The 27,898-nt window shown below is 32.1% G+C and overlaps 1 protein-coding gene across 4 annotated transcripts; it reads left to right on the top strand.

Moving 5' to 3' along the window:
• The first annotated feature begins 469 nt into the window (after positions 1–469).
• On the top strand, positions 470–26,125 carry LOC143234066 (hypoxia-inducible factor 1-alpha inhibitor-like). Of its 4 annotated transcripts, none has more exons than XM_076471109.1 (7): positions 470–549; positions 16,055–16,302; positions 16,848–17,002; positions 18,484–18,629; positions 21,496–21,666; positions 22,484–22,603; positions 24,308–26,125. In XM_076471109.1, exons 2-7 carry the CDS (start codon positions 16,130–16,132, stop codon positions 24,350–24,352), a joined length of 810 nt encoding a protein of 269 aa, XP_076327224.1. In that variant the 5' UTR covers positions 470–549; positions 16,055–16,129; the 3' UTR covers positions 24,353–26,125. The 4 variants fall into 4 exon arrangements, with proteins under 4 accessions (XP_076327224.1, XP_076327223.1, XP_076327221.1 ...); XM_076471108.1 differs by lacking the exon at positions 470–549 and adding an exon at positions 6,113–6,154; XM_076471106.1 differs by lacking the exon at positions 470–549 and adding an exon at positions 8,037–8,846.
• Positions 26,126–27,898: the final 1,773 nt, after the last annotated feature.

Below are 27,898 nucleotides of genomic sequence, written 5' to 3'. Positions count from 1 at the left end.
ATGTATACGGGCTATAACGAAGAAAATAACAAATGTAGGTTTCTCTATGAAATTTAATTACTACAGAAAACTCAAGAAAAGGACACAAGTCTAGGGTTGTGTGTGAATATTAATCTACAGCGAGGAGTAAAGGACGACCATAAATTTTTGTGTAAAAGTTAATGTTTACAGGCAGCTTCGAGTAAAGGACAAAAATATAGGTTTCTTTGTAACAGTTAATGTTTATAAGCAGCTCCGCGTAAGAAACAATTTTTTATGATTATTTATGGTTGCGTACATGTTTTCAGACAGACAGTTGATGGAATTGGATGTTGCATGTATTTTGTCCTGAGTCATTTGTTAGTTACTTGATGAGTCATGCGAGGCCTAAAATTGCGTATTTAAGGAGGGTTCCACATTTCTGTCACGTCAGTAATATATGGTCTCTCAGTGCTATAAAGTTTGAGTTAGATTTTTTTTTTTTTAACTTGAATAAGGTCGAAAATAAAATGAAGTTTATGGAATCAGTTGCGAGTTAACAAGATTATTTTGTCAGAGTCGAGCAAAAACGTGAGTGAAAGTTTAATGGCGTCTTTTTTAAGAGACACAGACGTAACGAACAATGTTCTCTCGACTAACCCTCATATATACATTATAAGAGTGACAGTAAAATCGTACTATTAGAGTACAGTATCCCAAGAGTACAGTATGCCTCCTCTCTACTACGTTATTTCAAAATTAGGGACGGCTAGCGCAGAAAGTCCTAGGGTAGCTTTGCGCGAAATTCAACAAACAATAATGACTTTCTAACCGTTACTAAACCAATTAAATTTCTGTCTAACTTTTAGCATGTGCGTAAATGGAACACCTACATATCAGTCATAAACACTAGAATTTTTCAGCATATTAACCTACTTACAACTATTAGCTATAAAACAAAGGCGGCACTACACATACTCGCCTAAAAATTACATAACTTTCATTTGATTACTCTTCAAATATGGCTACATGATTACCTTGTCATCTTACTGATAAGGCTGTCCAATAGACGTATTTACTCGACTCCTTATCCATACACCTAGACATTATCTATATGCGCAAAATCTCTTAACTTATCGCTTCTAAGTTAGTTGTTTAATATTTTAAAATGGCTTACAGAAACATCCAAGTTTTTGAAAAAAAGATTCCCATGGAAAGGACAAGTCCAAATATTTCTGCAACTGTTTTTCTTCCCATTTACTGTGCCATTTAGTTCTCCAAATCCATTATTTTACATTCTACCTCTCTTTCATGAATTTAAGCACATAAATATGATTTTCCTTAATATCGTCTCAGGCCCGGCATGGCCAGGTGGTTAAGGCACTTGACTAGTAATCTGAGGGTCGCGGGTTGCAATTCCCCTCACACTGAACATGCTTGCCCTTTCAGCCGTAGAGGCGTGATTATGTTACGGTCAATCCCACTGTTCGTTGGTAAAAGATTAACCCAAGAGTTGGCGGTGAGTGGTGATGACTAGCTGCCTTTCTTCTAGTCTTACATTGCTAAATTAGGGACGACTAGTTCTGATCTTCACATTTTAATTCTTTCTTCTCCATACCTACATTTATACTCATAAACTCACTTATCTTCCCAACACCCAAAAGGGCAAGTCGAAGTTTTTACTAAATATTACACTATTACTATGTTACAATCAAAACTATCTAGAGGGTCCAGCAGTTGGTTAGTAAACATATAATGCTCACACTCAGAGTTTGATTCCCGAAATGGACAGAGCGTAGACAGCCCATTCTTCAGTTTTGCGCTTAAACAACTACATCCAGTCTAAAGAACACTATATTCATAAGTATGAAGCCTTAACATCATACTATTAAGAATAAGAATAAGAATAATAAACTGCACTCTCAACGCATAGTTGTTGCTTTAAAATATTCACACTAGCGTTGAACGTAAAGTGTTGAGGCACATTCTGGATGTACTTAATGTAACAAGATTTATCGACCTTCTCCGGTGGGGAAAAAAATCCTAGCTACAGGTCAGGTGATCAACAATGTATTATATGTCATTTTAAAGTATGAATTACTACAATTTTAATTAAGAATCTTTAAATCGATCACAAAAAGTGATTCATATAGAAGGTTTGTTTGTTTGGTTTGAATTTTGCACAAACATTCATGAAGGCTATTTGCTCTAGCCATCCCTAATCTGGCAGTGTAAGACTAGAAGGAAGGCAGCTAGTCATCACCACCCACCGTCACTTTATAGCGCCACCACGGCTGAAAGGGTGAGCATGTTTGGTATGATTGGGATTCGAGCATTGATGGTGAGACGTCACCAGGTGAGAAATTGCTTGATGGAAAATTATAGAGACTTGTTTACAATGATCATAGTGGAGCTTGTGCACAAAAAGCATTTTCATCAACAAATTGGAAAATATTAATGTATGTCAGTCGAGGCATGCCTGCTACATAGGTTATGTGAGGAACTGGTAGAAGTACTAATCATTTACTTCAGCATCATGAATGGTTCCTAAAAGTTAGTATCTTACGTAGCATGCACAAAGTTACACAGTAAAGTCATTGATGTGACAACATGACAATGTATAGGATGATATAAATTAATATAATAAAGCCATTGATGTGACAACTTGACAAGGTATAAAATGTAGCATACAAAAAGGCCTGGTGCGTCATAGTAATTGACTTTTTCGTAAATTACAGAAACTAAGGCGACGAAAGACGCCTTCGCGGATGCATTTCTTAAACTACAGTTACTGATATATAATTACATGTTCTTTGTTGTTATTCCACAGATGAGATCAATTAAATCCATGTAGTTGACCAAAATAGAACGAGACAAGGCATCGATCCACACACACACAAAGAAATTTATTCACAGTAGCAATTAGAATAAACTGTAATACAACACACAGTAATACATTACAACAACTAAGCGATCGCTTATGTTTTAAAATAAAAAGCATAAAGCTAGCAAGAACTAATGACGGCTTTAATAAATGGCCTGTCATGGCCAGGGGGTTAAGGCACTCGACTCGTAATCTGAGGGTCGCGGGTCCGAATCCCTGACGCACCAGACATAATTGCCCTTTCAGCAGTGAAGGCGTTATATGTGACAGTCAATTTCACTATTCGCTGGTAAAAGAGTAGCCCAAGAGTTGGCGGTGGGTGGTGATGACTAGCTGCCTCGCGGCTTACACTGCAAAACTAGCGACAGCTAGCTCCAGTAGCTCTCGTGTATTTTGCGCGAAATTTAAAAGCAAATAAATAAACTTTAATATTAAAATTTCTGTTAATTCGTGTACGCGCATTGTTAGTAAAATTTTGTATAATTTAAAGCACTTTAAAGAAATAGTCTGGAGTTAAGTTAAAATCCGATAATTATAAACCAAATGCTCAAGAAGTCCTTACTTGGATTTCACAAACAGTTTTAAAACTTGTTCTCTTACAGCGAACATAAACAAGCAATGAAGTACTGTCAAGAGTCTTATAGCGTTCAGTCTAAACAAAAGAGAAAGTAAACAGAAGGCACTCTTCATTCACGGAAAGAGGAAGCGATACTGCTTAAGTTCTTTTAAAAACATGAACTACAAAAAATACAATTCCGACTTGAGGACCTTAAGGGAGATCATTACGGTAAAGAAAAAAGTTTCTGTTGAACAAATTATAAGAGCAAAAGCACAGATTAAATCTGTTCTTTCAAGTCCTACCACTGCTTAAATATGCATCAATAATTCTCGAGTTCCCGATGTAAGAAATCCGTGGTTATTCTTTGTTCATTAAGCTGTGCAAAGGGTAGTTCTATTCACATTTGTTATCTAATTCGCCAACAAGAATAACTTAGTTCACTAATTAAAAACAACTTTTTATTCCGAGAGAACTATATATTTTTTTATTATTATCACCATTAGATTCCATCGAGGAACATAGGGCTGCAATCGCTTGCGAATTCTTCAACAGGTATTTAAGTGAGTAGGTTGTTAGCCCACTGCACCGAGCCATCCCTAATTTAGTAGTGTAAGGCTAGAGGGAAGACAGCTAGTTATCACCATCCACCGCCAACTCTTGGGCTACTCTTTTACCAACGAATAGTGGGATTGACCTTAACATTATAACGTCCTTACGGCTGGGAGGGCGAGCATGTTTAGCGCGACGCGGGCGCGAACCTGCGACCCTCAGGTTACGAGTCGCACGCCTTACGCGCTTCGCCATGCCGGGCCTAGAGAACTATACAAGTGGGCTTTAATTCCCACATACATTAGCTTTCCATTTAAAATTAGTAACTCACTTGAGTTTCTGTACCACATTTCATGTTTCATTTTCTCATTAGACATAGAAAAGTCACAATACTCTTTCATTTAATACACATCCAGTCCACTTACTATACTAAACTGTAATTAGTTTGTAAATCTCTATTTAGTTCTTACATTTTGCCGTAAGGCCAGATATGGCCTAACAATTAGCATACTAGTCTGTGGATCAGAAGGTTTAAGATTAAGTTGCGAAATATCGCTGAATATGATTTGCATTTTGTTGGTGTTGCCTTACATCTGTTGCAATCAATCATATTATACTGGTGAATCTCTTTCCAGTCAGAAGTTCTTAATTAGGGTTAGCTTTGCTCAAACCTTATTGTTCCATGACCTGACCTTTAGCCTATGTGTCACATAAAATGTTGTTGGGATTGAAAATACCGATAAGAAATTCCAGTTTGTGGTATGGGTTGAGCACATGCTTAGGTTTCATTTTGATACAGGTAATAAATAGTTATACTTGTTCTAACCCTAATGCGAGCCTATTACATTTGAAAGGACAGATAGTTGTGAATTTACTTATATGTATCAGCTAATTTATACATTATGAGTTATTTTAGTATTGATGAATTCTCATAACTTGTTTAGGCACAGAAAACAAATAAGCTTTAATATGCCAGGAAAAAAAGTGAAAGAAATATTATGATAAATATTATGAAACCATGAATTGTAGTTAACTGAAACATGATATATACCGTGTTTCTCCGATAATAAGACCTACCCATAAAATAAGACCTAGTGTGATTTTTGGGGATAGTTTTAATATAAGCTCTACCCTTAAAATAAGCCCTAGTTAAGAGTGGCAGGAAGAGGAAAGAAATAAAAAAATTAATTTATTAATTAGTTTAATAGTTAGTTAGTTAGTTTGTTTAAGTATTAATCAGTTAGTTTAATAGTTTAATAATAGTTTATTTTAAATGGTTAGTTTAATAGTTTTACTCATGCTCGCCCTCCCAGCCGTGGGGACGTATAATGTTACGGTCAATCCCACTATTCGTTGGTAAAAGAGTAGCCCAAGAGTTGGCGGTGGGTGGTGATGACTAGCTGCCTTCCCTCTAGTCTTACACTGCTAAATTAGGGACGGCTAGCACAGATAGCCCTCGAGTAGCTTTGTGCGAAATTCCAAAAACAAACAAACAATAGTTTTACTTTGTAACTTCATTTTTTCAATATATCAAAATAAGACATCTCCAGAAAATAAGCCCTAGTGTCATATTTTGGAGTGAAAATTAATATAAGCCCTGTCTTATTTTCGGAGAAACACGGTATATATATTCGTAGTTCTGTAAGCAAGTTAGTCGATTGTTATCGCACTTAACAACATAAGGCTTATTTATAGATAGAATATCTGTGGTAAGGCGTCCTGTGTAAAGGTTAGTATAGCCTATACAAAAGAAAAAAAACTAGAGGGAACTGCGTGATGTATTCGTGGAAGTGTAGCGATTTGCAAATTAAAATATTCAGTGAAGAATTAATACCCTAACAATTATTGATAAGCCCTTTCATAAAGTCAAGTACGTGCACAGAAACTCGCCACGTCTCATAGCTACCGTATATCTACAAACAGAAACAACATAATTTGGTTGGAATGCTAGATAAAAGATATGTGATATAAGGTATGCAAATGTCAGAATAGTAGCTAATCCATCAGTAGATTTATTTGTTTATTGTTGAGCACAAAGTTAGACAGTGCGCTCTATTTAACACGGGTATTGAAATTCGATGTTTAGAATTATAAACCTATTTTTTTACTACTGAACCACTGTAGGAAACCTGTTTACCTACAGTTTGAGGAAACAAAGAAAAGCCTGAAAATCCGAAATGCAGTTTATCAGAATTTTTAAACTCGTACGTATTATTCTCTGTATATCTGTCGTACTTCTTGTGTGACACATTTATCTATGAAAAATATTTCTTATGCCTTATTTGAAATTGTTGTACGAGATAGAGGGCAACTTCAGTAAGATTACTGGAAAAGGTTCTTTATTTATTATAATATGCCTTAAAAGTTACTGGTGTAATATTTGTTTTAATGTTTTATTTTAGGAGTTTCCTAGAGGACGTGTGATTTATGATCTGGAAAGTTCATGGATATTAATACGAATATTCAGTGAATCAGTAAGATGTCAATATAATGAATAATCAACTGCACTAGTGATCCAGTTCAAATTTATAGTTAGAATTGTCGGGTCTATTCAGTTACTTCATGCATTCTAGTTCTACAGGTAACCAATCTTAGAAGTACCATTAGTCTCGGAAAGTCTGTTGAAAAGTTGTTTGTGAACTTACGCGTACAACTTGTGTCAAAGTGAACATAATCCGTATCAGACATTATTGAAGAAATAAATTTTAATTCGTCATCGTTATGTGGACTGCACTCCACATTATTTTTACTAAATAATCGAAAGAAGCCACCCAAAACAAAGCATATTACAACAATGCTATACAAAATAATATAAAGAGCAAGTAAGTACCCGCACAATAACAGTTGTAATTCAAATTAATTATAATCTCCATTTTTGTAATTATCTTACTTCAAGTGTTATTTTAAACTAAGGCAATCAGCAGAAATACTTTCCATTTATTAGGGATATATACATATATAAAGTCAACATGATTGTCGACAAAAAGGAAATTACCAATATTTATGAAATATTCGGCTAGTGCAAAAATAGTTTCTGTGGTATATAAAGGATTTGATTTCATGCTTCTATGCATGTGAACTAAAAAACAAAAACATAAATGCATAAATGCTTGAGCTAAATCCGTTTAATTACTTTATAGGCTTAGCTGTATTGAAGCCTTTCTTGGACTACTTTATTTTCATCTTAAAAGTGGATTTGTATGGTTTTGCGAAGTAAAACAACTAACAAAACAATATTGTAGTAAAAATGTTAAACACATACTAATCTGAATTTAAAATGTAGATCTCTCGTATTTTCCTTTTTATTTACTGTTTAATGTAATGTTAAGGTTATTTGTAGGGCTTAATTTTAGTACTATTTGATGTTGGAGTCGAAATGTCTAAATCACTAACATTGGGTTAACTACTATGATTGTGACTTGACATAGAAAGAGTAGTAACACCCAAAAAAGCGGAAAGCTAGCAGTGTTGTCCAGACGGATTAGTGAATAATTTGCGTAAACGAGTGGCTGAGTATAATAGCTTACAGCTAGCTATATATACTGATTACAAACGTTCGAGACCAGTAATATTATCTGAAATGTTTCAGTATGCGATGCAATGTGACAACGTGTGGCGTACTTTTTTTTTTTTTTTTTTCATCTGGTAAACAAAAGTTCGTGTCTTACACAGTAAAATAGCAGAGAGATATCATTTATTCTGCTATACTAATAACTGGCTAACTCATAGGAATCGCGTGTAGACACAAACCTCTAAAAATCAATGTAGTTAAAATTTTATTTCAAAAGTTGTACTTTTTTTTCTCTTTAATTCAGGACAGCAATAGCGCAGCTTGTTTGTTTGTTTGTTTGTTTTGGGAATTTCGCACAAAGCTACTCGAGGGCTATCTGTGCTTTAATTTAGCAGTGTAAGACTAGAGGGAAGGCTAGTCATCACCACCCACCGCCAACTTCTACTCTTTACCAACGAATAGTGGGATTGACCGTCACATTATGCACCCCACGGCTGGGAGGGCGAGCATGTTTAGCGCGACGGGGCGCGAACCCGCGACCCTCGGATTACAGTCGCATTTTGCTAGCCTTCCAGCTTGGCAAAGTATCAATTTTGCTGCCTTCCACGTGCCTTGATTTGTACCTTAACTCTATCATTTCAATAATTCAGTTTAATTACATTATTTTATACCAGTTACATTTTATGTGATTAAATATATTAAACATATCTTGTGTGAAAAGTTTTTTTTGTTTTAAGAAGTTAAAAATAGTAGCAGTATATTAAAAAACTAAATATTAAGGACAGTGGAAATACTGTTTATCCAGACGATATTAACAGCACAGTTGCATCAACGTGTTAACAGCAGACTTATCAAAGTAGTAATACATAAATCCAGTATTACTGCTTATTTTAAAAAAAAGTAAGTGTAAGGTATTTTTGAATCTGTGAGTTATGCTACAAAAGAAGCGAAGTGAAATTATGGTACGACATCCTTGAATATGTGACCTGTAACAGGCGAAGTTCGCGCATGCGTTTTAGTCAAGGGGCGGTCATTTCACAAACTGACGAATTAGATAACAGTTTACTGTAGAGGATAATAATGATGGAAACTATGATCACATCATAAATTTAAAAGCCGTCAACACCGGGATATAAATATAAAACGTGAAGTGATCGGTTGAGTGTCGTATGCTTATAGTTAATAATACATGCATATACTGTATTTTACCTACCAGTTGAGTACACTGGTTTATTTTATTTGTGGGGTCAATTTACCTAACTATGGAAGAAAGGAAAGACCAGATGTGGCATGAATCTCTCTCAACGCGTTTCACCATCCCAACTAAATCCATCCCACGTCTGAACTACAAGGATCCTTTAGCTGAAAAACTTATCGCAGATATGGTAAGAATTAAATTATGTTGCTCTATTATAAAATAAAATCACAATTACATTGTATATTGGTTGAAATTTAACAATCATTGTTATCAGCTAACATTTGTGTTGCTGAATTGCTAAAACATATAAATAGGCCTAACATTAGGCCTCGCGATATTTTTGGATTTTATATCATTTTTAGTTACCGTGTTATTTTGAATGTAAAGTAACAATTGGCCAATTGTGGTCATACATGACTCAACGATTAATTTTATTCGGCATGCTCATTTATTTAATTCCTCAATTTGTTTGTTTTTAAATACATTTTTCTAAAATATCTATTGACTAATTTAATTAAAAACTTATTACTGATAGCGAAATATTGAGCTGAAAAGGATACATTAAGAAGACGTAGATCGTTATAACTTGCATTATTATAGCTTCGGAAAGAACTATCGATATCATACAAGTTAACGAAGAGGTTCACTTTTTAAGTTTTAGGCTATCGATAACTGTAGAAGAAGCTGGCATAACGAAATATTGAGCTTATAAAGATACATTACGAAGATGTGAATTGTTATTTTGTTTAACTTTACAGAAATATTTCGTGATAAACTCCAGTTTGCTTTAAACAAATTTATATTATATTATTCATTTAAGTTGGTTGTGGGCCAGTGACTTGATTGCAGTGCCCCTAACAACATGAGTAATATTAGAATTAATCCAATTGATTTTTACTGTAGTTCTCTATGTATTTAGATAAAAAAAGTGAGTTTATCTGATGTTAAACAATTTTTTATACAAGTCTTGTAAAGAGGTTAAAACATAGGATCATTTAATATTCAAAAATTAAACTGTGAATATGTAATCTGTGGATCCTACTGGTGGTGAGTAATATACAAAACAGGTTAGTAATTAAAATTGAATAACATGTTAAATCTTCGTGATATATATCAAATAATCCACTCGCAAATATGTTTTTAGCAAGTCACACTGATAGGTAACGAAGTGTGGGCTTCCAGTATTTTACATTCCATACATACTGGTCTGAGTTTCACAGTTGGATTTTAGATACAAATTCTCGGGAAAAAGCAGAGGCGGCGCGAATAAAAGGCTTTGGAAAGCTTAGCCACGCCGAACGGGTGAAGATCGATTTCTGAGTGCTCGAGGGGCACCTTCCCTCCCGAACACCTGCCATGGACAGACAGACAGTCTTCCTAAAGAAAATTTCGCTTATATGGTATTATTCTCACCACTCAAAAATATCATATCGTATATATGGAGAGAAAGCAAAATATGGCAAATGTGTGTCTCAGAGTAGCTCATTTATTTTTCCGACTGCACATCCCATTTCGCACGTCACAGTATAGTCTACCGAAACAAAACACTCGCACTTCAGCTATGGGAAAGAAGTGTTTTTTATGGGTTAAACTTCGGTGTAAAATGCAGTTAAAAATCATCTTTCTCTGAAAAAGTTTCTTTAGTTCCTGAATACAGGAGATATAAAAGATACATTTAACTAATTCGTAATGCATATACAATATTATTTAAAACTAAAAAGTGTCACAAGATAACTTTTTTATTTATGCTTTAATGTAGTTTTGTAAAGGACAATCTGTCGCAATTTCAAAAGCGTTAAACTTAATGTAATGTTATTTGTAATGACGAGAAATCCATTTGAAGGAAAAATGATATCTCAAGATAGCTAGCCTCGGCATGGCGAGGTTGGTTAAGGCGTTCGACTCGTAATCTGAGGGTCGCGGGTTCGAATTCCCGTCGCGCCAAATATGCTCGCCCTTTCAGCCGTGGGGGCGTTATAAAGTTACAGTCAATCCCACTATTCTTTGGTAAGAATAGCCCAAGAGTTGACGGTGGGTGGTGATAACTAGCTGCCTTCCCTCTAGTCTTACATTGCTAAATTAGGGACGGTTAGCGCAGATAGCCCTCGAGTAGCTTTGCGCGAGATTCAAAAACAAACAGACAAGACACCTGGTATGGTGTAAGAAAATTATAAACGTGTAGTTATGAGAGTTCAAATACTTAAGTTCCTATGTTGAAGGTATAGCATGCCTTATAATTTCTGAGATAGGGAATACATTAAACCCAATCCACGGAATATGAGATGGTAGTGGAAAGTAACTCTCTACAATGGGCTTATTTAAAAAATATCGAAGTGTGTGTACGTCTGAAATATAAGGAGTAAATAGCCCTTCTAAAGGCTGAACCATTCTGCTGCAAAGTATCAGCCAATATTGACAATATAATACTCCTGTGGTTATACTATCGTTAAACTTGAGGTACTGTAGGAAGTGTTTTAGAACATGAACCATGGGCATTACGATATATGAAATGTTAAAGAGGTAATTGCAACTTTATCCTTTGGTAAAAAAATTATAAAAACGTATCGCTTTGTAAGCTTTATTGGGAAAGATAATATTGTCAATGTTTCGACGTATAAAATGTGAAAATATTCTATTGTAAATATTGTTTTGATGCAAAAATAGCATATAACTTCTTCAAATTAACGAAATATTTTTTGTAATCGGTAACTACTAAAACAATTTTTGATGAGAGAGAGAGAGAGAGACATTTTTCATGACACTCTAACGAAAGTCGAGTACAACAAAGGAAGTAGAACTACCTCACTTTATTTCTAGTAGCTTTTCGAAACGCTGCCTTTAAAAAAAAAATTAAAAGATCAGACGTTACTTGTATTGGATTTTTATAAGTATAAATAAAATCACTGTTTGGTTTTGCCGTAGTTGTACAACTAGTATTTGTATTCTTTATTTTATTAAATTATTGAGTTATGTATATCTCTCAGTACATAATTGTTTCAGTATTATTAAATTAAGAATATTTATGGCTATATTTCCCATAATTAAAGTTTGATATTATGTGCTGGACGTGGCCTCGTGAATGCGAGGATTCTTTGTACGTGATTTGTTGCCAAACGGAAAACAACAGCAACAAAAACGTTACGTAATTTGCGGTCTGGAAAACTGATGCTCGAATCCCACTATATTGTTACACAGGTATTGACAGTAGGTGAAAATAATTCATTGCCTTTCCTTTATATCTGTCAGTTCAGGTTTTTCGGTGGCTTAGTCAGGGGCAAGTATCCTAGTTTACAACTCCACAATTTGGGTTTCTGTACCCGCCGTGGGCAGAGCAGTGTAGCTCATTGTGTGAGCTAGGTAGAGGAAATCCTTTGTCGCGTGGCACGACGTTCTGAAACAACGAGCAAAATAACAGATGTGACAGTTTCATTATTTCGGAGTTTTAATTGATTGGTTCGAAAATCGATACAGCATTTTCTAGTTCGCTGAATTATAGTAATAAAATAATTTCGTGGACGAGAAAGTTATGAAATACAGAAGAAAATAAACAATGTGAAACTCTCCCTACATTAAAACAAGTATAGTAATGAATACGAAAACAACTGAGGAAACAGCCTTCATCATGTTTCCGGTGAGGAGAAAACTTCGTATCGGAGACGTTGGGTAGCAAGAGAAAGAAAAACATAACGCGTGGCATGAGGTTCGAGGACATGTTCTCTGTTATAAAAAAGATAAAGGTATGAGAAGTCATGCACATGCGTGCACAGGTAATAATAATTGGTTGGGTAAAATTAGAGGAAATAAAAACATGAAAAAAGTGAATTAGAGTAAATAAAACAAGAATAAAAATCATAACGGGAATAGGAGAGAAAACAAAGTTACGTAAACAATGAGAGAATGGATGCGTGTGTCGAATAATGTTATTGATATTTCTTAGCGAGATAAAACAATAAAAGAAATGGGAATTTAATATAAAGTCATAAAAATGTACGATGAAATGATATTAATATATATAAAGACAATAAATAAGATAAACAAAACATGCTCGATATAACAATCTTAAGTGGATAAGGGAAAGCGATTAAAGAACAAAACTGTTTAGCAAAACCATATTCATTCTCAATTTTTTTTTTTCACGAAATTTCATTGTACTTAACATATTTTGTATTTATAACAGACAGTAAAGCAGTTCGAATTTCATTTAAATGTTTTTGATAGAAATATACAAGAACTTAAAACTAGAGAAAATAAATAAGAAACTGAACTTGTATTTCACTGAAAGTAATTAGGTCAGTGTGCATTGCTCGACTCTGAAAGTTATGCGATACCTTCGATGACTAAAAAAATAATTGTTTTAAACCTGCTGTTATATACTTAACATTTTATTAGATACGTTTTACTTGATATTGTTTGCTTCAGATATTTAATTGTTTCTAATGTGGAAAACTGTCATCCCAATGGTATTACGTTTTTGAGATGTTAAGTGTAGTTGTCAGAAAGTTTCGTATTTCTAGTTATTATATGAAATTGCATAGATAAACCAAACATATCTTCTACATCTTATGAACCACAAACATTTATATTTGAAAATATAACCTTAACCTCGTTTTAACCTTGATCATATAACTGAGATAGTCATGAAAGAAAACTGAGAAATAAAGCTGTTTGCGCAGATTTTCACTGTGTACACCGTTACTAACACGAGTTTGGTGCTCCAGTGCAGGTGGAGTGTTCTTTTCGTCAGGCATGTGCTTGCTTGCATGCACTTAGGCACGTAGGCAACCAACGGCGTCACGTTTCAATCACATGCGTTTCCACGTTCACCTTAACGAACGTTTTTCATTGGTGTAGCATAACTTCCCGCTCGAGAACGAGCTCCGAATTTTATCGATTTCGTGAAGATGTAAACGGTTTATATGAAAACAACGTATGAATCATGACATGTGGTTATATTAACATTGGCACTGACAAATTCTAATTTTTTTTAAAAAAAGATAAAACACGTCATTATTGAAATATACAACCGTTCTTAAAATAGTAATTACCATGCTGTAAAATATATATCTGTGAGTGTTTCACCAAAGTCTAAATGTACTGAGGATGAGGAACCCAAGTTAAAATTGGATGATGAAATGATTAATAAGGTGAACAAATAATTGGCAAATAATTTTAATTATATCAAGTGCAAAATAACGCACATAGATTATTGTAGTTTGGGACACACGTTTTAATATAATAACATGACATAATGTTTAGGGAAAACAAGGGACCCCATGGTCCATCTTGGCTGTTATATCTTATAAACTAAACTATTATAAATATTACAAAAATAAAATCTTAAGGTCAACTGTTATCATTCATTAGTTATCAAGCTTTTTCTTAAAATTGCTGCATACACTGTATCCAAAGGCAACCCGTTCCAGAGGCCAGACATCCTGTAAGAAAAGTAAAACTGTCTTAGCTGAAGATAAGAATATTTGCACCTGCATTCCCTAGCGTTACTAGCCCTTGCTGTTAAGTATGAAAAAAGTATTATCCATCAATTCCCTTAACAGTCTTAACTCAGTTAGATTCCTTCTAACTATTCCTTTTTCAACAGAAAACAATTTCAAAGATTTTAATCTCTCCTCATGTGACAACCCCACCCTTCTAGGTAAGGTGCCAAATGCCTTTCTTTCATGACACTCTTAAGGTTATTCTCATTCAAATTCTAATTCTAATTATTATAACCCACATAAATAATTTTTCATTTATTATAATCAAAACCCATTTGCCACTTATCTACCAAAGTCACTAAATGATCTAAATCCTTTTGTAAATCATCAGTATCCTCTCTGCAGCTAGCAACACCCAAGACCTTAATATCATCTGCAAAGTTAAGTGACTATTTCTTTATTTATATCATTGATGTAAATGAAAAAGAGCAAAGGTCCCAAGACTGAGCTCTTAGGTACCTTATAACATATAGATGAGATACCATTTATTAGTGTTATTAAGAAAAAAAAAGGAATTGTAGCATAGTGGTAGCGAAGTCATTTAAATCATTGAGAAACTTTCTGTTGATAGTAGTAAGGTTAATAGATATTGATAGCAAGTCAAAAGAGGTAATTATTTCATACCTATATTAGTGTTAGACCTCAATTAAAGTATTGTGTTCAATTTTGTTCTCTTTTTATGAGAAAAATAATGATTTATTAGGAGAAATTTCAGAGAAAAGCTGCTAGGATGACTATGGATGGAAGAATAGTTTTATGAGGACAGTTAAGTGTTATTAACTTATACTGACTTTTTCCTGAGAAAAGAAGGGTAGAGGTGATCTATTGAAGTTTATAAGATTATCTGGCAGTCAATAGGATAAAAATCTCTGGTTTCTTTGTGCTTTATTCAAAAGTCAACAAAATGTAAAATTTGGGAAGGAGAGCCTATGATCCAGTTATGGCAGTTTTAATTTCTAAGTGTGTTGCCATTGACAGTAGTAAATTTTGACACCTTATGGGATTTTCAGAGGGAACCACCTAAGTGTCAGAAAAACGAAAGATGACTTTAAACTTTTATTTTTATCTTACTTCATTAGTGGATGTGCAAGAACATCCTTAAAGGACCAGATTATCTCTTTTTACCTTTATGTTTTTTATTTTTTATAAACACACTTACACCATAAAAATCACATACCTTTTTGTGATTGCATTATTTCTGTATGTATTTCAAAATTGTACTGATCCAATTTTTTACACAGTATGAACTTTAGTTAGTTCTTATGTGTAATCCATATCATTGGAAATATGTGTTAAGCTCACAAAGTTGTGTTGCTATGTTATTTATTACTTAAATGTTTTAACTTGGAGTTTGTATGGTATGTATGGTCTTAAATATATATTTATTTGAACATGACTGTGTAGAAGCTTGCTTAGTTGTGCAATTAAGTTAAAAAATTGGTTCCAGAATAATTTAGTTGAAGGTCAAAATAGAATTTTCTTATATATATATATGACCAGTCACTGAATATATATATATATATATATCATCATCACTGTTACTGAATGTGTGTGTGTGTATATATATATATATGTATAATCACTGTCACTGAAATTGTTTTTCCATGTCTTTAGCTGGATTCTTCTTGTAAACATATTTTATTTATAATTAAGTAAAACTGCAGAAGAAATTACTTATATTTTTAAATTAGAATATTTTGTAATTTTGTTGGTATTTCAAAATTGACATAGGTTTTTTGCAAATGGGAATCCATTGTACAAAAATAAAATGAATTCATTTTAAGCTTATTGCTCTTGTACATAATTTTCAAAATTTTGGAAGGCTGATTATTTTGTATACTCAATGGGTCATAATACCTGATACATAACATTTTTTTCTCTGACTTAATTTTCAAAACAGAAACCTGTGGTTCTGACTGATACCAACTTAGTGGGTTCAGCTTTGAAATGGAAATGTCACTACCTGCAGGAGACCATGGGCAATAATCTTTGTACTGTTTATTTGTCCAGAACTCACAAGTTTAAATATTTTGATGTCAATCATACCAAGAAGTGTGATAATGACTTTTCACCTCCAACTGAACAGGTAATGATGAAATTTCAAGAATTTGCAAAACACCTGAAAAGTTGGAAAGAAGGAGATAGACGGTAAATATTCTTTAATAATGTAAAATTGCATACAAGTTGTCTGTAGCTAAGTTTGATTAATAGATTTCTTCATTAAAGAAAAAGGAGACAAATTATTTTCTAGTGTCTTAAGTATGGATTTGAGAAAGTTCAGAACAGGAGAGCGTGACTAGTAACTGTATCTGTGTTTTCTACAAATAAATGTTGCTTGATAGTGATACAGTGATCAAATTTACCTAATTCAGCTGGTTTCTCATTTCCTGTATTAAGTTTAATATTTTATAATATATGTTACATTTCAAGTTGGTGCATAATAAAATGTATCAGCTTGCTAGAAATGAAAAATGAGAAAATTGTATTTCTATGTATTGTATGTCTTTAAACAGATGAATGCCCATGTAATAATGCTGTTTCATTTACTCATCTCCTTTCTCACTCATACACATCTGGTATCTCTTTATCCATACACTTAATATTCTCCTAGTGTTTTAGGAGTCTTGAATTGTATTTCAGTTGGTGTTGCCTTAAAACTGTTCAGGAAAGAGGTGTGGATGTTTCTTTTTCAGATTATACATGCAACAGCTTCTCAATGAAAAAATATTGAAAAGCTCGCAATTAGTGAATGATATCCTTACATTTAACTGGAGTTGGATAAGAAGACAGCAAAAACAGAACAACTGGGGACCACTCACAGCCAATCTTCTCATGATATCAACTCAAGGTAAGGTCCCCAGTTTCGACAGAAAAACAAAAGCAAAACTGATTCACTTCACAAGGCAATATGATCAGATGTGCAGGATAGATGAGTGGATTTTTTTTTTATGTTCAAAATTTTATGGGTTGATAATACATTCTTTCAGATACTGGAAAATACAGAAGCTGGTATGAACACAGACAGTTTTGTTTTCATAAATAGAACGTGGAAGGAATATTTCAGTCCTTATAAGACAGAAATATGTAACTCATTCACATCACAAATGAAATAAAGTGCATAAATCTTGTGATCTGGTTTTTGATTTTAACACTTTAAATTTCTCACTGTAGAAATTCTGAGGATAAGAATAATAAAGTAGAGAATTTGACTTCTGTTAAGGATGAGGCAGGATTGATTGGCTTTATTTTACATGCTAAATGTTCAGAATTATTTTCTGAGATATTCTTCATTATATTTGCTTTGTATTGAATGAATCATTGCATGACAATAATAACATTTAAAATGTAAAACACTTTTTCTTTAGTTGTGCCTTTTATAATGGAACCTTAACATTCTGTTGTTTCTTTCAGTTATATATGCTATTTAGACAACACTTTCTTAAATTTTCAAATAGTACTTCTTACTGTATGCAATTACTACACATTTCAGTTTAGCTCTCTGGAAATTTATCTTAATATGTAAACACAAATGTATAATGTTATTGATACAATAAATATACCAATTTTCGGAGCTATAGAAAGTCAGTCAATACAACAGGATAATTTCATGTTGTATAATTAATATTTTCTCATTGCTTTTACTCAGAAACCATATTCCTATTTAAATATCAGAAAAACACACAAGTCATGTTAGTGTTTTCTTTGCATATCGTGTTTATTATCTACTCCTGTACAAAGAGAGTCAAAGCTACACTAAGTTCTTCATGTATTCTTTTTTTACACTAACTCCTTTGTAAACAGTCACACATAAAGTTTTAAATATCTTTTTCTTCACTATTTACTCAGATTTAAATGAATCAAAACTCAACTCTAACTTTTGTGATTTTTGTCATGTACTCCTGCATAAAAAGAAACAAAGTCATTGGATGAAATTTCTATTTTGGAAAAATATGTATTGTACAATTTCTGTTATTGACACTGTAGACAGAAAGCTACAATTTGAAATACATAAAATGAAAAGGTTCAACAGATCAGCCATCTTTACTGTTGTTTTTTAAACTGAAATAGCCATTGTTTCTTCCTCCTGTAGGTCTTGGCAAAGAAATATGTGATTTGTTGATATGGCAACACTCAAGGCATAATATATATGTTTGGATAAAAAATTGACATTTACTCTTTTGTTGCTTTTAACAATTTTTGCTGTTTTATCAGTCAGGTTTATGAATTTCAGAAAATATTAAGTTTTTTGTGATGCTGTTGTTTGTTATTGCATGTGTGTGCATATATATATATATATACAGACATTTATTATTATTATTATTATTATAGGGAATGTTACCCCTGCACATTTTGACAATCAGCAAAATATTTTTGCCCAAATATATGGCTATAAAAGGTTCATATTGTTCCCTCCAGAAGATTACGACAAGTTGTATCCTCATCCTGTATGGCATCCACATGACAGACAAAGCCAGGTAGCTTTATGTTGTTATAATAAAAGTTCCAAATGCTTTATTGTTCTCTGAGCAGGTTTTGTCATGGTTGCAAGAAACCACATACAAGAAATGTCAACGATGATGTAACATGTATGGTTAAGATAGTGTAAGATAGCAAGAGTTGATAAAAGCTTGCAGTGTGTGTGTTTGTGTGTACATGTATACATAAACAAAGTCATTGAGTACAAACCATACAAAGGAAAAGAACCAAAGAAAACCAAATTAAATATAAACATTTGTTTTATGTATAAAAAAGCAAAATGTGCATAATGATAAATCTTCACAATTATACAGTGTTAAACATAGTTTATAGTATGTTAGAAATATGGTATATGTGGGAAAAACTTCTTGTTCAAAAAAAATATGTTTATCCTACACTCAGTGAAATTTTCCAAAATACACACACAGAGTAGACTGTAATGTTAGGATGTTGATTCTGTTGAGCACAATTAATATTATGCCAGTGTTAGCTCAGTTTTGTCAGGAATGATGTATACCACATCTTGCATCTAAGCTCTTTGTACGATATATATGTGTGTCTATATATATATATATATATACACATACATACACATGTATGTATTCTATAATTCTGAATATTTATTCTTTAGGGTTTTACAGTACAGTACAGTACACTCTTGAACTTACAAAGAAGTTATGGTTTATATTAATGTTGCAATAAACTGAAATTATAAACTGATGGTGGTCAAACCTTACTGGGATTCTACTGCAGAATGAAACAAAGTAGTAATATCTTTGCATTAACTGAATACATTAATTAATGTTACATGGCTGAGAAATTGTGAGTTAAAGGGATGTATATATAATTTTGGTATACAAAAGACATTTCTAAATCTGTGTTCAGATATATGTACTAAACATCAGCAGTTCAGAATTTTAATGAACTTGTATGAATCCATAGAAATGTACACTGAATATTTTTCTAGCAGTGGAATAAATGATGTGAAAAAAAAAACAAGAAAAAGAAGGTATATCTCTAATGGGTAAAATATCACATAGAACATGCTGTCACCTAGACAAATACTGTTGTTCTGGTACATCATGTGGTATGAATTCCACATCTCTGTATGTAACAAAATGATTAACCAAAATAATAATCTGGTAGAACATATGTTTTATAACTAGTTATTCCTTGTTTTGTTCAGTGGTCATTGACATTAATGTTTTGAAGTGTATTATAGTGTTTAGTGGTCATTGACATTAAGGTTCTGAAGCATATTGTAGTGTTTAGTGGTCATTGACATTAATGTTTTGAAGTGTATTGTAGTGTTTAGTGGTCATTGACATTAAGACTCTAAAGCATATCAAGGTGTTTAGTGGTCATTGACATTAAGGCTCTGAAGCATATCAAGGTGTTTAGTGGCCATTGACATTAAGGCTCTGAAGCATATCAAGGTGTTTAGTGGTTATTGACATTAAGGTTCTGAAGCATATTATAGTGTTTAGTGGTCACTGACATTAAGATTCTAAAGTGTATATTTTGAGGTAAAATCTTCTTTACAAATTTATCTTCTCAAAAGTTGAGAAACAACCTTAAGTAACTTGTTTTTTGGTTTGAATAACAGTAAAACAGGAGTCATTATATAATCTAAGAGTGTGTACTTTCCAAGCTATAATAATTAGAGTATGTGAATAGAAATGCATTGAGAGTATGCAAAATGTTCAAGTTTTGTTTTTGTGTCATTACAAAGTGTAAATAGAATGGAACTGTAGTATCACAATATGTAGGAACTTGATATTTTTCGGGTATATGATTTATATAATTCTTCTCAAAAATACTATTCAGGTTATAATTGCTTTTTATAGTTAAAGCCTAGCAGGCACTGAAACTTTTATTCTGTGCTTTGCTATATAAAAAAATATCCATTTGTTCTAAAACAGTTATTTTAAATTTTAATTGCAAAACTCTATATGTTAAACAGAATAAATTGAATTATAACTAGTATAACTGAACTTGGTAAGTGAAATATTTGAAATATTGTAACTTCTTAAGTCTTTCCTGGCCATTCCAAAAAAAGTTTCTTCAGGCCCATTTCAAAAACTAAAAGTTGTTTTTTAACTCTTCTGTTATGGTAACTGTTTTTAGATTCATTTGATTCATGATGACATTGTTGCATTGTGATTACAATATTTAACTCTTTGTAATGGTATTTCATTTTAGCCTAAAAATTTTAATTTTTGGATGTATTGAACACGTTGAGCATTGCTTACAATATGTGTTTTATTAAAAGCATCACCTATGCTATAGTACTTTTTATTTATTTTTAGATAAGTTTACAAGAATAGTACTTTGATAGTTATAACATTATAATATATTAGTACAGTTTTTTTGAGGATAGTGAATCAATTATTAGCTGAAGCTGAGTAGCTCAAAGATGGGCTCTGAGTTTTTTTGTTGTTTTTTTCAAGGACAAACATTTTAGCTCATACCTCCATCATCTCTTATCAGATTTGAGATTTAATTACAAGTTTGGATTAAGGAGGTCAAATTTTTTATCTGATGTAGTTAACCATGCCCAAGGTTTCATATATTTTTTAATATATTTTATCTTAAAGAATTTCTAGTTGAGGGTAGGCTAGTTAGAGATCCTGATGATTAACAAAATTGAATCTGGTGTACATGCATCCCATGCTTGGTATTGCTGATATACAAAAATATAGCTATTAAAAGGGAAACAAAGATCTCAAAGATTAATTTACTCTAATCCTGCCTAAAATAATAACAAGTGCTATGGCTGTTGGGGATTCCTTCTTGTTATACTAGGAATGACTTGTATTCATTTTTAAGTTTGATTTTTATTGTTAAACTTTATCTCCTCATTAGGTTGACTTTGAAAATCCAGACTATGCAAAGTTTCCAAAATTTCGGGAAATCAAGGGGCATGAAGCAGTACTGGGACCTGGTGATGTTTTGTACCTACCACTCTACTGGTGGCACCATGTAGAATCTCTCTGTCAAACTCAGTATACTACTTCATTGAACTTTTGGTACAAGGTATGTAATTCAGTGGTAGTATAGTTATGTGTATGAATTATAAGAATCCAAAATAAATAATAACTTATTTCTTAATATACTGAGATGTAACTGATATCATAATGTGTGTTGTACTGAAATAACTTTTCATTTTGTTTTCTTCTTCGACACTGTAAGTACAAGTTAGTTTTTCTTTTCAAATTAATTTTTATTGTAAATGTAGCTCTGTGTCATCAGCTAGGTATTCTGTAATGAAACTGCAAGTTTATTTAATTTAAGGCTTAAAAATGTTTCAAAGGTTTGTAATTAGCTTTCTTCAGTGTGTAAAATACTTTATTGAACAAACCTGACTAGCATCTTCTACTAAAATGTGACATTTTTTAAAAAATAAACACAGCTTAATTAAAAGTCTGTGTGTATTATGATTTGACTGTTTTAGTATGAAATTAGTTATACTATTTCTCCTTAATTTCCATACTGGTGCTTAGAAGTTTGAATATATCTGATAACTGTTGTGAAAATATAGTGTAGTTTTGTATGATGTGATAACTAAACTTGGCTTCACTTTGTTTTGTTATTAATGAATTTGTGTTATTGCTTTTTACTTTAGCTATAACAGGTACATAAAATTGTAACTCTGCCTTACTGCAAGTTCTCTAATTTTATTAGTTATTTGAAATATATTGATTCATGTCACAAGATTGTTCTTTGCTACAGCAATTGTTTTCTTTCTTGGATACATAGTCATTGATTGGATTTTTCTAAAAATATTAATCTGCATTGAACTAATTAATTGTTAATGTGATATTAATATGATTGCATTTTTCATGTTTTATAGGCAGGACCCACTCATAGCTCATCAGTAACTACAATGTATCCCCTAGAAGGCTATCAGAAAATGGCAATAATGAGGAATGTGGAGAAAATGCTGGTAGAAACACTCAAAGATGTAAATGAGGTAAGTTATGATACATCTGTAATCTTCTTTGTAATGTTTATAGATTATATGTTTATTTATCTGATGTTTTACTTTCACATATTTCAACATTTTGAGATGTTATTAGAAATTTAAAAAATATATTTAGTTATTTATTTTTTTTGCAAATTCAAGAAAGTGATAAAGTGATTTTTTTTTACAAATCTCAAATAATGTAGTATCCGCTCTAGTGTCAGAGTTGCAATATACCCACAAATATATATTATAATAATCCACTGAATAATACTACACAAACATGTATGATTACAACTACAATAATCCTTTCTATTGTACATGTTCTAAAAACTCTAATATTGGAACATAATGTTTGTGTTGGTTTTAGTGGAGCTGGTTGGCAGACAGAAACCTGAAATATGTCCTCTGTGTTTTGTATCAAAATTTCAACCTTATGCATATACTGGTTTGGAAATAACAGAAGATCAAAGTTTGATATTAACAACTAATTTAGACCTAATTCTGATTTTGTAATATTTTAAAACTAGCAAAAAATTACTTTAGATTTACTTCATATTTAAGGTGTTAATCTTTCTGTTTCATTTTTATTCAAACAGTACTGAAAACAAAATAAACATCTCACCAAAAGATTTTTTCCAATGACTTAAATATTTCTGAAGTAATCAGTGTTAATGCTGTTGTTGTCATTGTTAAAAATGTGTTATTTATTAATTCATAACTATTCATTTTTTGTTGTATTTATATTACATTACATGTTTTAATGCTATATTTATTCTTGTTTGCTTTTTAAGAGTGAAAATTTTGGGGACTTATAATTTGAGAGACATTTGGTTTGGCAGGTCACTTGTAATATTATTTTCTTTGTTAAGTTGTAGTAGCCCCCTAGTGGCACAACAATATGTTTTCAGACTCACACTACAAGAAACTGGGTTTCAATACTTGTGGTGGTTAGAACACAGGTGCCCCCGCTAGTACAGTGGTATGTCTTCAGATTTACAATGCAGAATCAGGGGTTCGATTCCCCTCGGTGGGCTCAGCAGATAGCCTGATGTGGCTTTGCTATAAGAAAACACACACACATAGAACACAGGTAGCCCATTATGTAGCTCTTTGCTTAATTCCAAACAAACAACTTGTAGTAACCTTAAAGATTAATTATTTCAATACATTACATTAAGTTATGTTTTTTTATCTCATCACACACAGAGGAAGTAGATTTTGCTGTGGCAAAAATACCTTAAAAACCAAAGATGGCACTTACAATATTCAGAAATATGAAAACTTTTAGTTTTAATGGTTTGGTTTAAATTAAGTATTCGTAGTGTTTTGTGTGTGTGTAAGATTTCTAGGGAAGCCTTCATTTATAGTAAAATATATATTCATTTTCTTTGTTTTTAAATGTAAATAAACTTCATACAAGTAAGTCTGCAATATGCCTTTTGGGCAACTTCCTACTGTGGCTCACCCTATTGTTCAAATAGTTAGTTATTTGTTGTAATAATTTTAGAGTTTACAGTTTCCTTGATTTTGAAGTCTTATGTTTGGTCTGCTATTTTAACCTGAGTCATTACTTAGTGAGACAGAACAATTAACTTACAGATGTTTTTTTATGTTTTTTAGTATAACTTTGCATGGATTTGGATTTTATTTTACATTCCTTTATATCTTGATCTGTATAAATGCCAAGTTCTGTTTTGTATGTTTTTACAGGTGGGACCACTTCTTAGAGCAATTCTTGAAGGGAGATACACCTGAAACTTGTGGTACTGGTTACAGCTGATTTCAGAAGAAATTGGATAACTTTTCTCACAACTCAAAATATCTGGGCATTTTTGTATTTTTTTTTGTTTTGTTATTACAGTAATTCTTTTAATGTCAACATAAAATTCAGTTATTTACTATGAGACTCATAGAATTGTAATCTGAGGTACTCCACCTTGGTATGTATCAATGGACAATCTTAAAAACTACAGAATTTCGTTGTTAATATAATTGTTATTAATGTTGCATGAGTTTTCTTCTCTGTTTGTTTTTGAAGTCTATATTTACAAATGTCTAAATTTATAAGCTACACTTTAACTAAACAATATTATTGTTTGAAAAATGTACATAACTGTAACAAGAGCTGATGAACTTTTAATTATTAACTGATGATAGAATTGGTTTTATTTTAAAGTAATTATTATTTATAATGCAGCAGTGTAAGCATATAAAAATATAAAATGTATCAGACTTTATAATGTAGGAGAAAATTACACTTATTATTATTATTATTTAATAATTCAGTTATTTCATAAGGAGAAGATTGGTATTAGACATGTTCCTTATGCTTCTTTGTGATAGACAAATCTTATAAAGTATTACTGAATACACTTAGGTACTTGAAGATTTGATTTTAATTGGATTTCTATGATACAACCAAGTAGCTATTTCCTTAAACCTGTTTTTATTACACAGTATTATTGAATCTTTGAGTACATGAATAAATATTTCAAGAAAAAAGAAACTGTGATTCAAACTAGAGCTCTGTAAATATTACTTAATATATGATGTGCTCAAGACCTATAGGACCCATTGGTTACTTGAAATGTAGTCATTTGAAGTCTTTACTTGTGTCTGAAAAAAACAAGAAGTCATTTGATGCCTCGTGTTCCTAGACTTCTTAATGATTAATCCTGTTTTCATAATCTGTTTCTCACTCAGGATACTCACTGTCTTTCATTACCACAATGTTGTTTATTATTTTTTGACTACCTTGCATATTGTAATTTAAATTGTGTGTCAACTTAACAAGACTTATGAAATTGAAAATTAAGTTGCTAAATTTTTATTTTGTGTGTTTGTGCCATGTTTTCGTCGATAATTTGTCCCAAAATCCATCTTGATATGAATAAGTTGTGTTTTTGCATTTGATCTGCTACATAAGACTTGATATTGGAGTGGTTCAGTAAGAAAGTGGCTAATGTTAATAAATACATTAATGATTTGATAGCTAGCTAAATGAATCGTATTGCGCTGTTTAACAGAAGCAAGTACGTCTTTAAGAGATTAAATAACTGAGTGAATTCAATCATTAGGTATCTTTACGGATACCAGCACCAGTGGTATGAATCACTGACTTAGAATTTTAACTATGCCTTAGGGGATGTGTTTTAATTTTTTATCTCCAATATCATACCTTTTACTTGATGCTTCACTTTATATGAGAAAAGAGGAACCAGTGATCCTGAATTAACAGTTTTTATCTTTTGATAAACAAAATTGAATTACTATAGAAAGACATGTTTTTCAGTTAATGTAAAGAAATATTATGTATTTATTTCAGATTCGGATAATTTTTTTATTTAAGTTTTATTAATGACCAAGAATACTTGTTAGTGTTGTCCAATGTAAAAAAATTCTCTCTTGGTAAGTTAAAACTGTTTTTGGAATAACTAACATGTTTTTGTTGTTAAATAAAAAAATAAGCGTTTCATGTATGTGTGATTTCTGTATATTGATACATTAAAGTATTCATACTCAAGCACATATTATATATTTTTCAGCTTTTATTTCATAATAGAGCACACCATCAGTTTGTTCTGGACTTCTTTTATTTCCTTTCTTCAATATTTTAATATAGGCAGGTGTAACCAGAAATAACAGGTTTCTGAAATCTTGTTTGTTTTGTACTATTTGATTGTAATCTAATTAAAATATAATACATAAAGAAATGTTGGAAAAGTGTAGAAATTGTTACTATAATGATATTAGTAAGTAAACTTATATTATCAGCAATCATTTTTCATTTCTGCTTTTGATTTAGAGAAACCTTAAAATAGTAAAACTTCAACACCAGAAAGACTAAAAGATGGAGAATAAATGTTTTAACGTAAAATTGTAAAGTGGTATCTGAAAGATTGTAGTGTGAGGTTATGATTCATTTGTAGGAAATAGAACTTTATCGACGCCCCCCTCCAGTAGCACAGCAGTGTGCTTGTGGACTTAAACTATAGAAACAAGGTGTCGATACCTTCCTGTAGTTTTGTGCTTAACTACAAACAAACAAATTATTCACATGCATATTTGAAGGCAGTGCAGATTATCGCAAGTGAATTTAAGTTATTTCATAATGCGTGATATATTTTAACATACAAGGCTATCTGTATATTAAAAATCGACGTCCTACTAATAAAAGAAATCAGAAGCATAAAGCCCATAACATTAAAATACTCTATAGGGTTATATTTTAACCTACTGAAAAGGTTGGTGATACGAAGTCACGAAATATTTTTGCAAAAGTCGGATTATTTCAGTAATTGGAGTACAATGACTTTTTAAAGATTGTTGTTAAATGCAAAGCTATATCATGGGTTATCCGACGTTTGCCAACTTTTGGTACTGAAAGTCAATTTTTAGTGTTATAAGCTTTTAGGCTTATAACTTGACCTCTAGCGGCCATTGTTAATAAGAGCTAAGAGCTCTTCAGGAGTACATAAGGTTGGTTTGGTTTGTTTTGAAAATCGCGCATAGCTACACGAGGGCTATCTTTACTAGCCGTCCCTAATTTTGCAGTGTAAGACCAGAGGGAAGGCAGCTACTCATTACCACCCATCGCCAACTCTTGAGCTACTCTTTTACCAACGAATAGTGGGATTGACCGTGATATTATAACGTTCCCACGGCTGAAATGACGGTTGAGACCAGAATATCACTTTTTCTTCTGTCCGTAGTTTCTCCTGGTCTTTCCTGTTTTTATTTCTGATCAAAGTGCACATACGTACGTTTGTGTAAGTAAATTTAATATTGGACACCGTGTAAACGCTACGTAAGAAACCACAAGATTTGTAACCCGTTAAGTTTATAATTATGATAATACTAAATAATTATTTATGTGAAAATTAGAGATATTGGTGAGGAGGAGAACGTAAATTAAAAAACCGTAGAAATAAATAAGTTTTAATTTTGAAACAGTTAAACTGAAAAATAACTCGTGTTACACAACATGATTCTAAATATGTTTCCAGTTCAATAAGTAATGTAAAACGGACAAAATCAATTATCACAAAAACATGCTAATTCAAGTATGCATGCTATTGCACTTGTAATCTTTCTGTTTCCAGTGTGAACAGAAAATAAATATTTTGGACAGAATTAAATATTAAAAAGTTGTGCTTTGATTATGTTAAGACATGGACATATACCAACTAAAATCCTTAGTTGAAGCTGTCAGGATTTCTATTGAAACAAAGAAAAGAAATAGGACATCTGTTTTGTTAGTACAAAATATACACGTAACTATGGAAACAGTTATTATACAGA

Source organism: Tachypleus tridentatus, chromosome 12 (assembly GCF_004210375.1).
Source record: "Tachypleus tridentatus isolate NWPU-2018 chromosome 12, ASM421037v1, whole genome shotgun sequence".
NCBI classification, from domain to species: domain Eukaryota; kingdom Metazoa; phylum Arthropoda; class Merostomata; order Xiphosura; family Limulidae; genus Tachypleus; species Tachypleus tridentatus.
This window is presented reverse-complemented; position numbering and strand designations above follow the sequence as displayed.

Coding starts and splice junctions, on each gene's coding strand:
- LOC143234066 (XM_076471106.1), top strand. CDS start 8,724: ATGGAAGAAAGGAAAGACCAGATGTGGCATGAATCTCTCTCAACGCGT. Junction 8,847..16,054: donor AAAAACTTATCGCAGATATG/GTAAGAATTAAA, acceptor TTTTCAAAACAG/AAACCTGTGGTTCTGACTGA. Junction 21,667..22,483: donor CATTGAACTTTTGGTACAAG/GTATGTAATTCA, acceptor CATGTTTTATAG/GCAGGACCCACTCATAGCTC.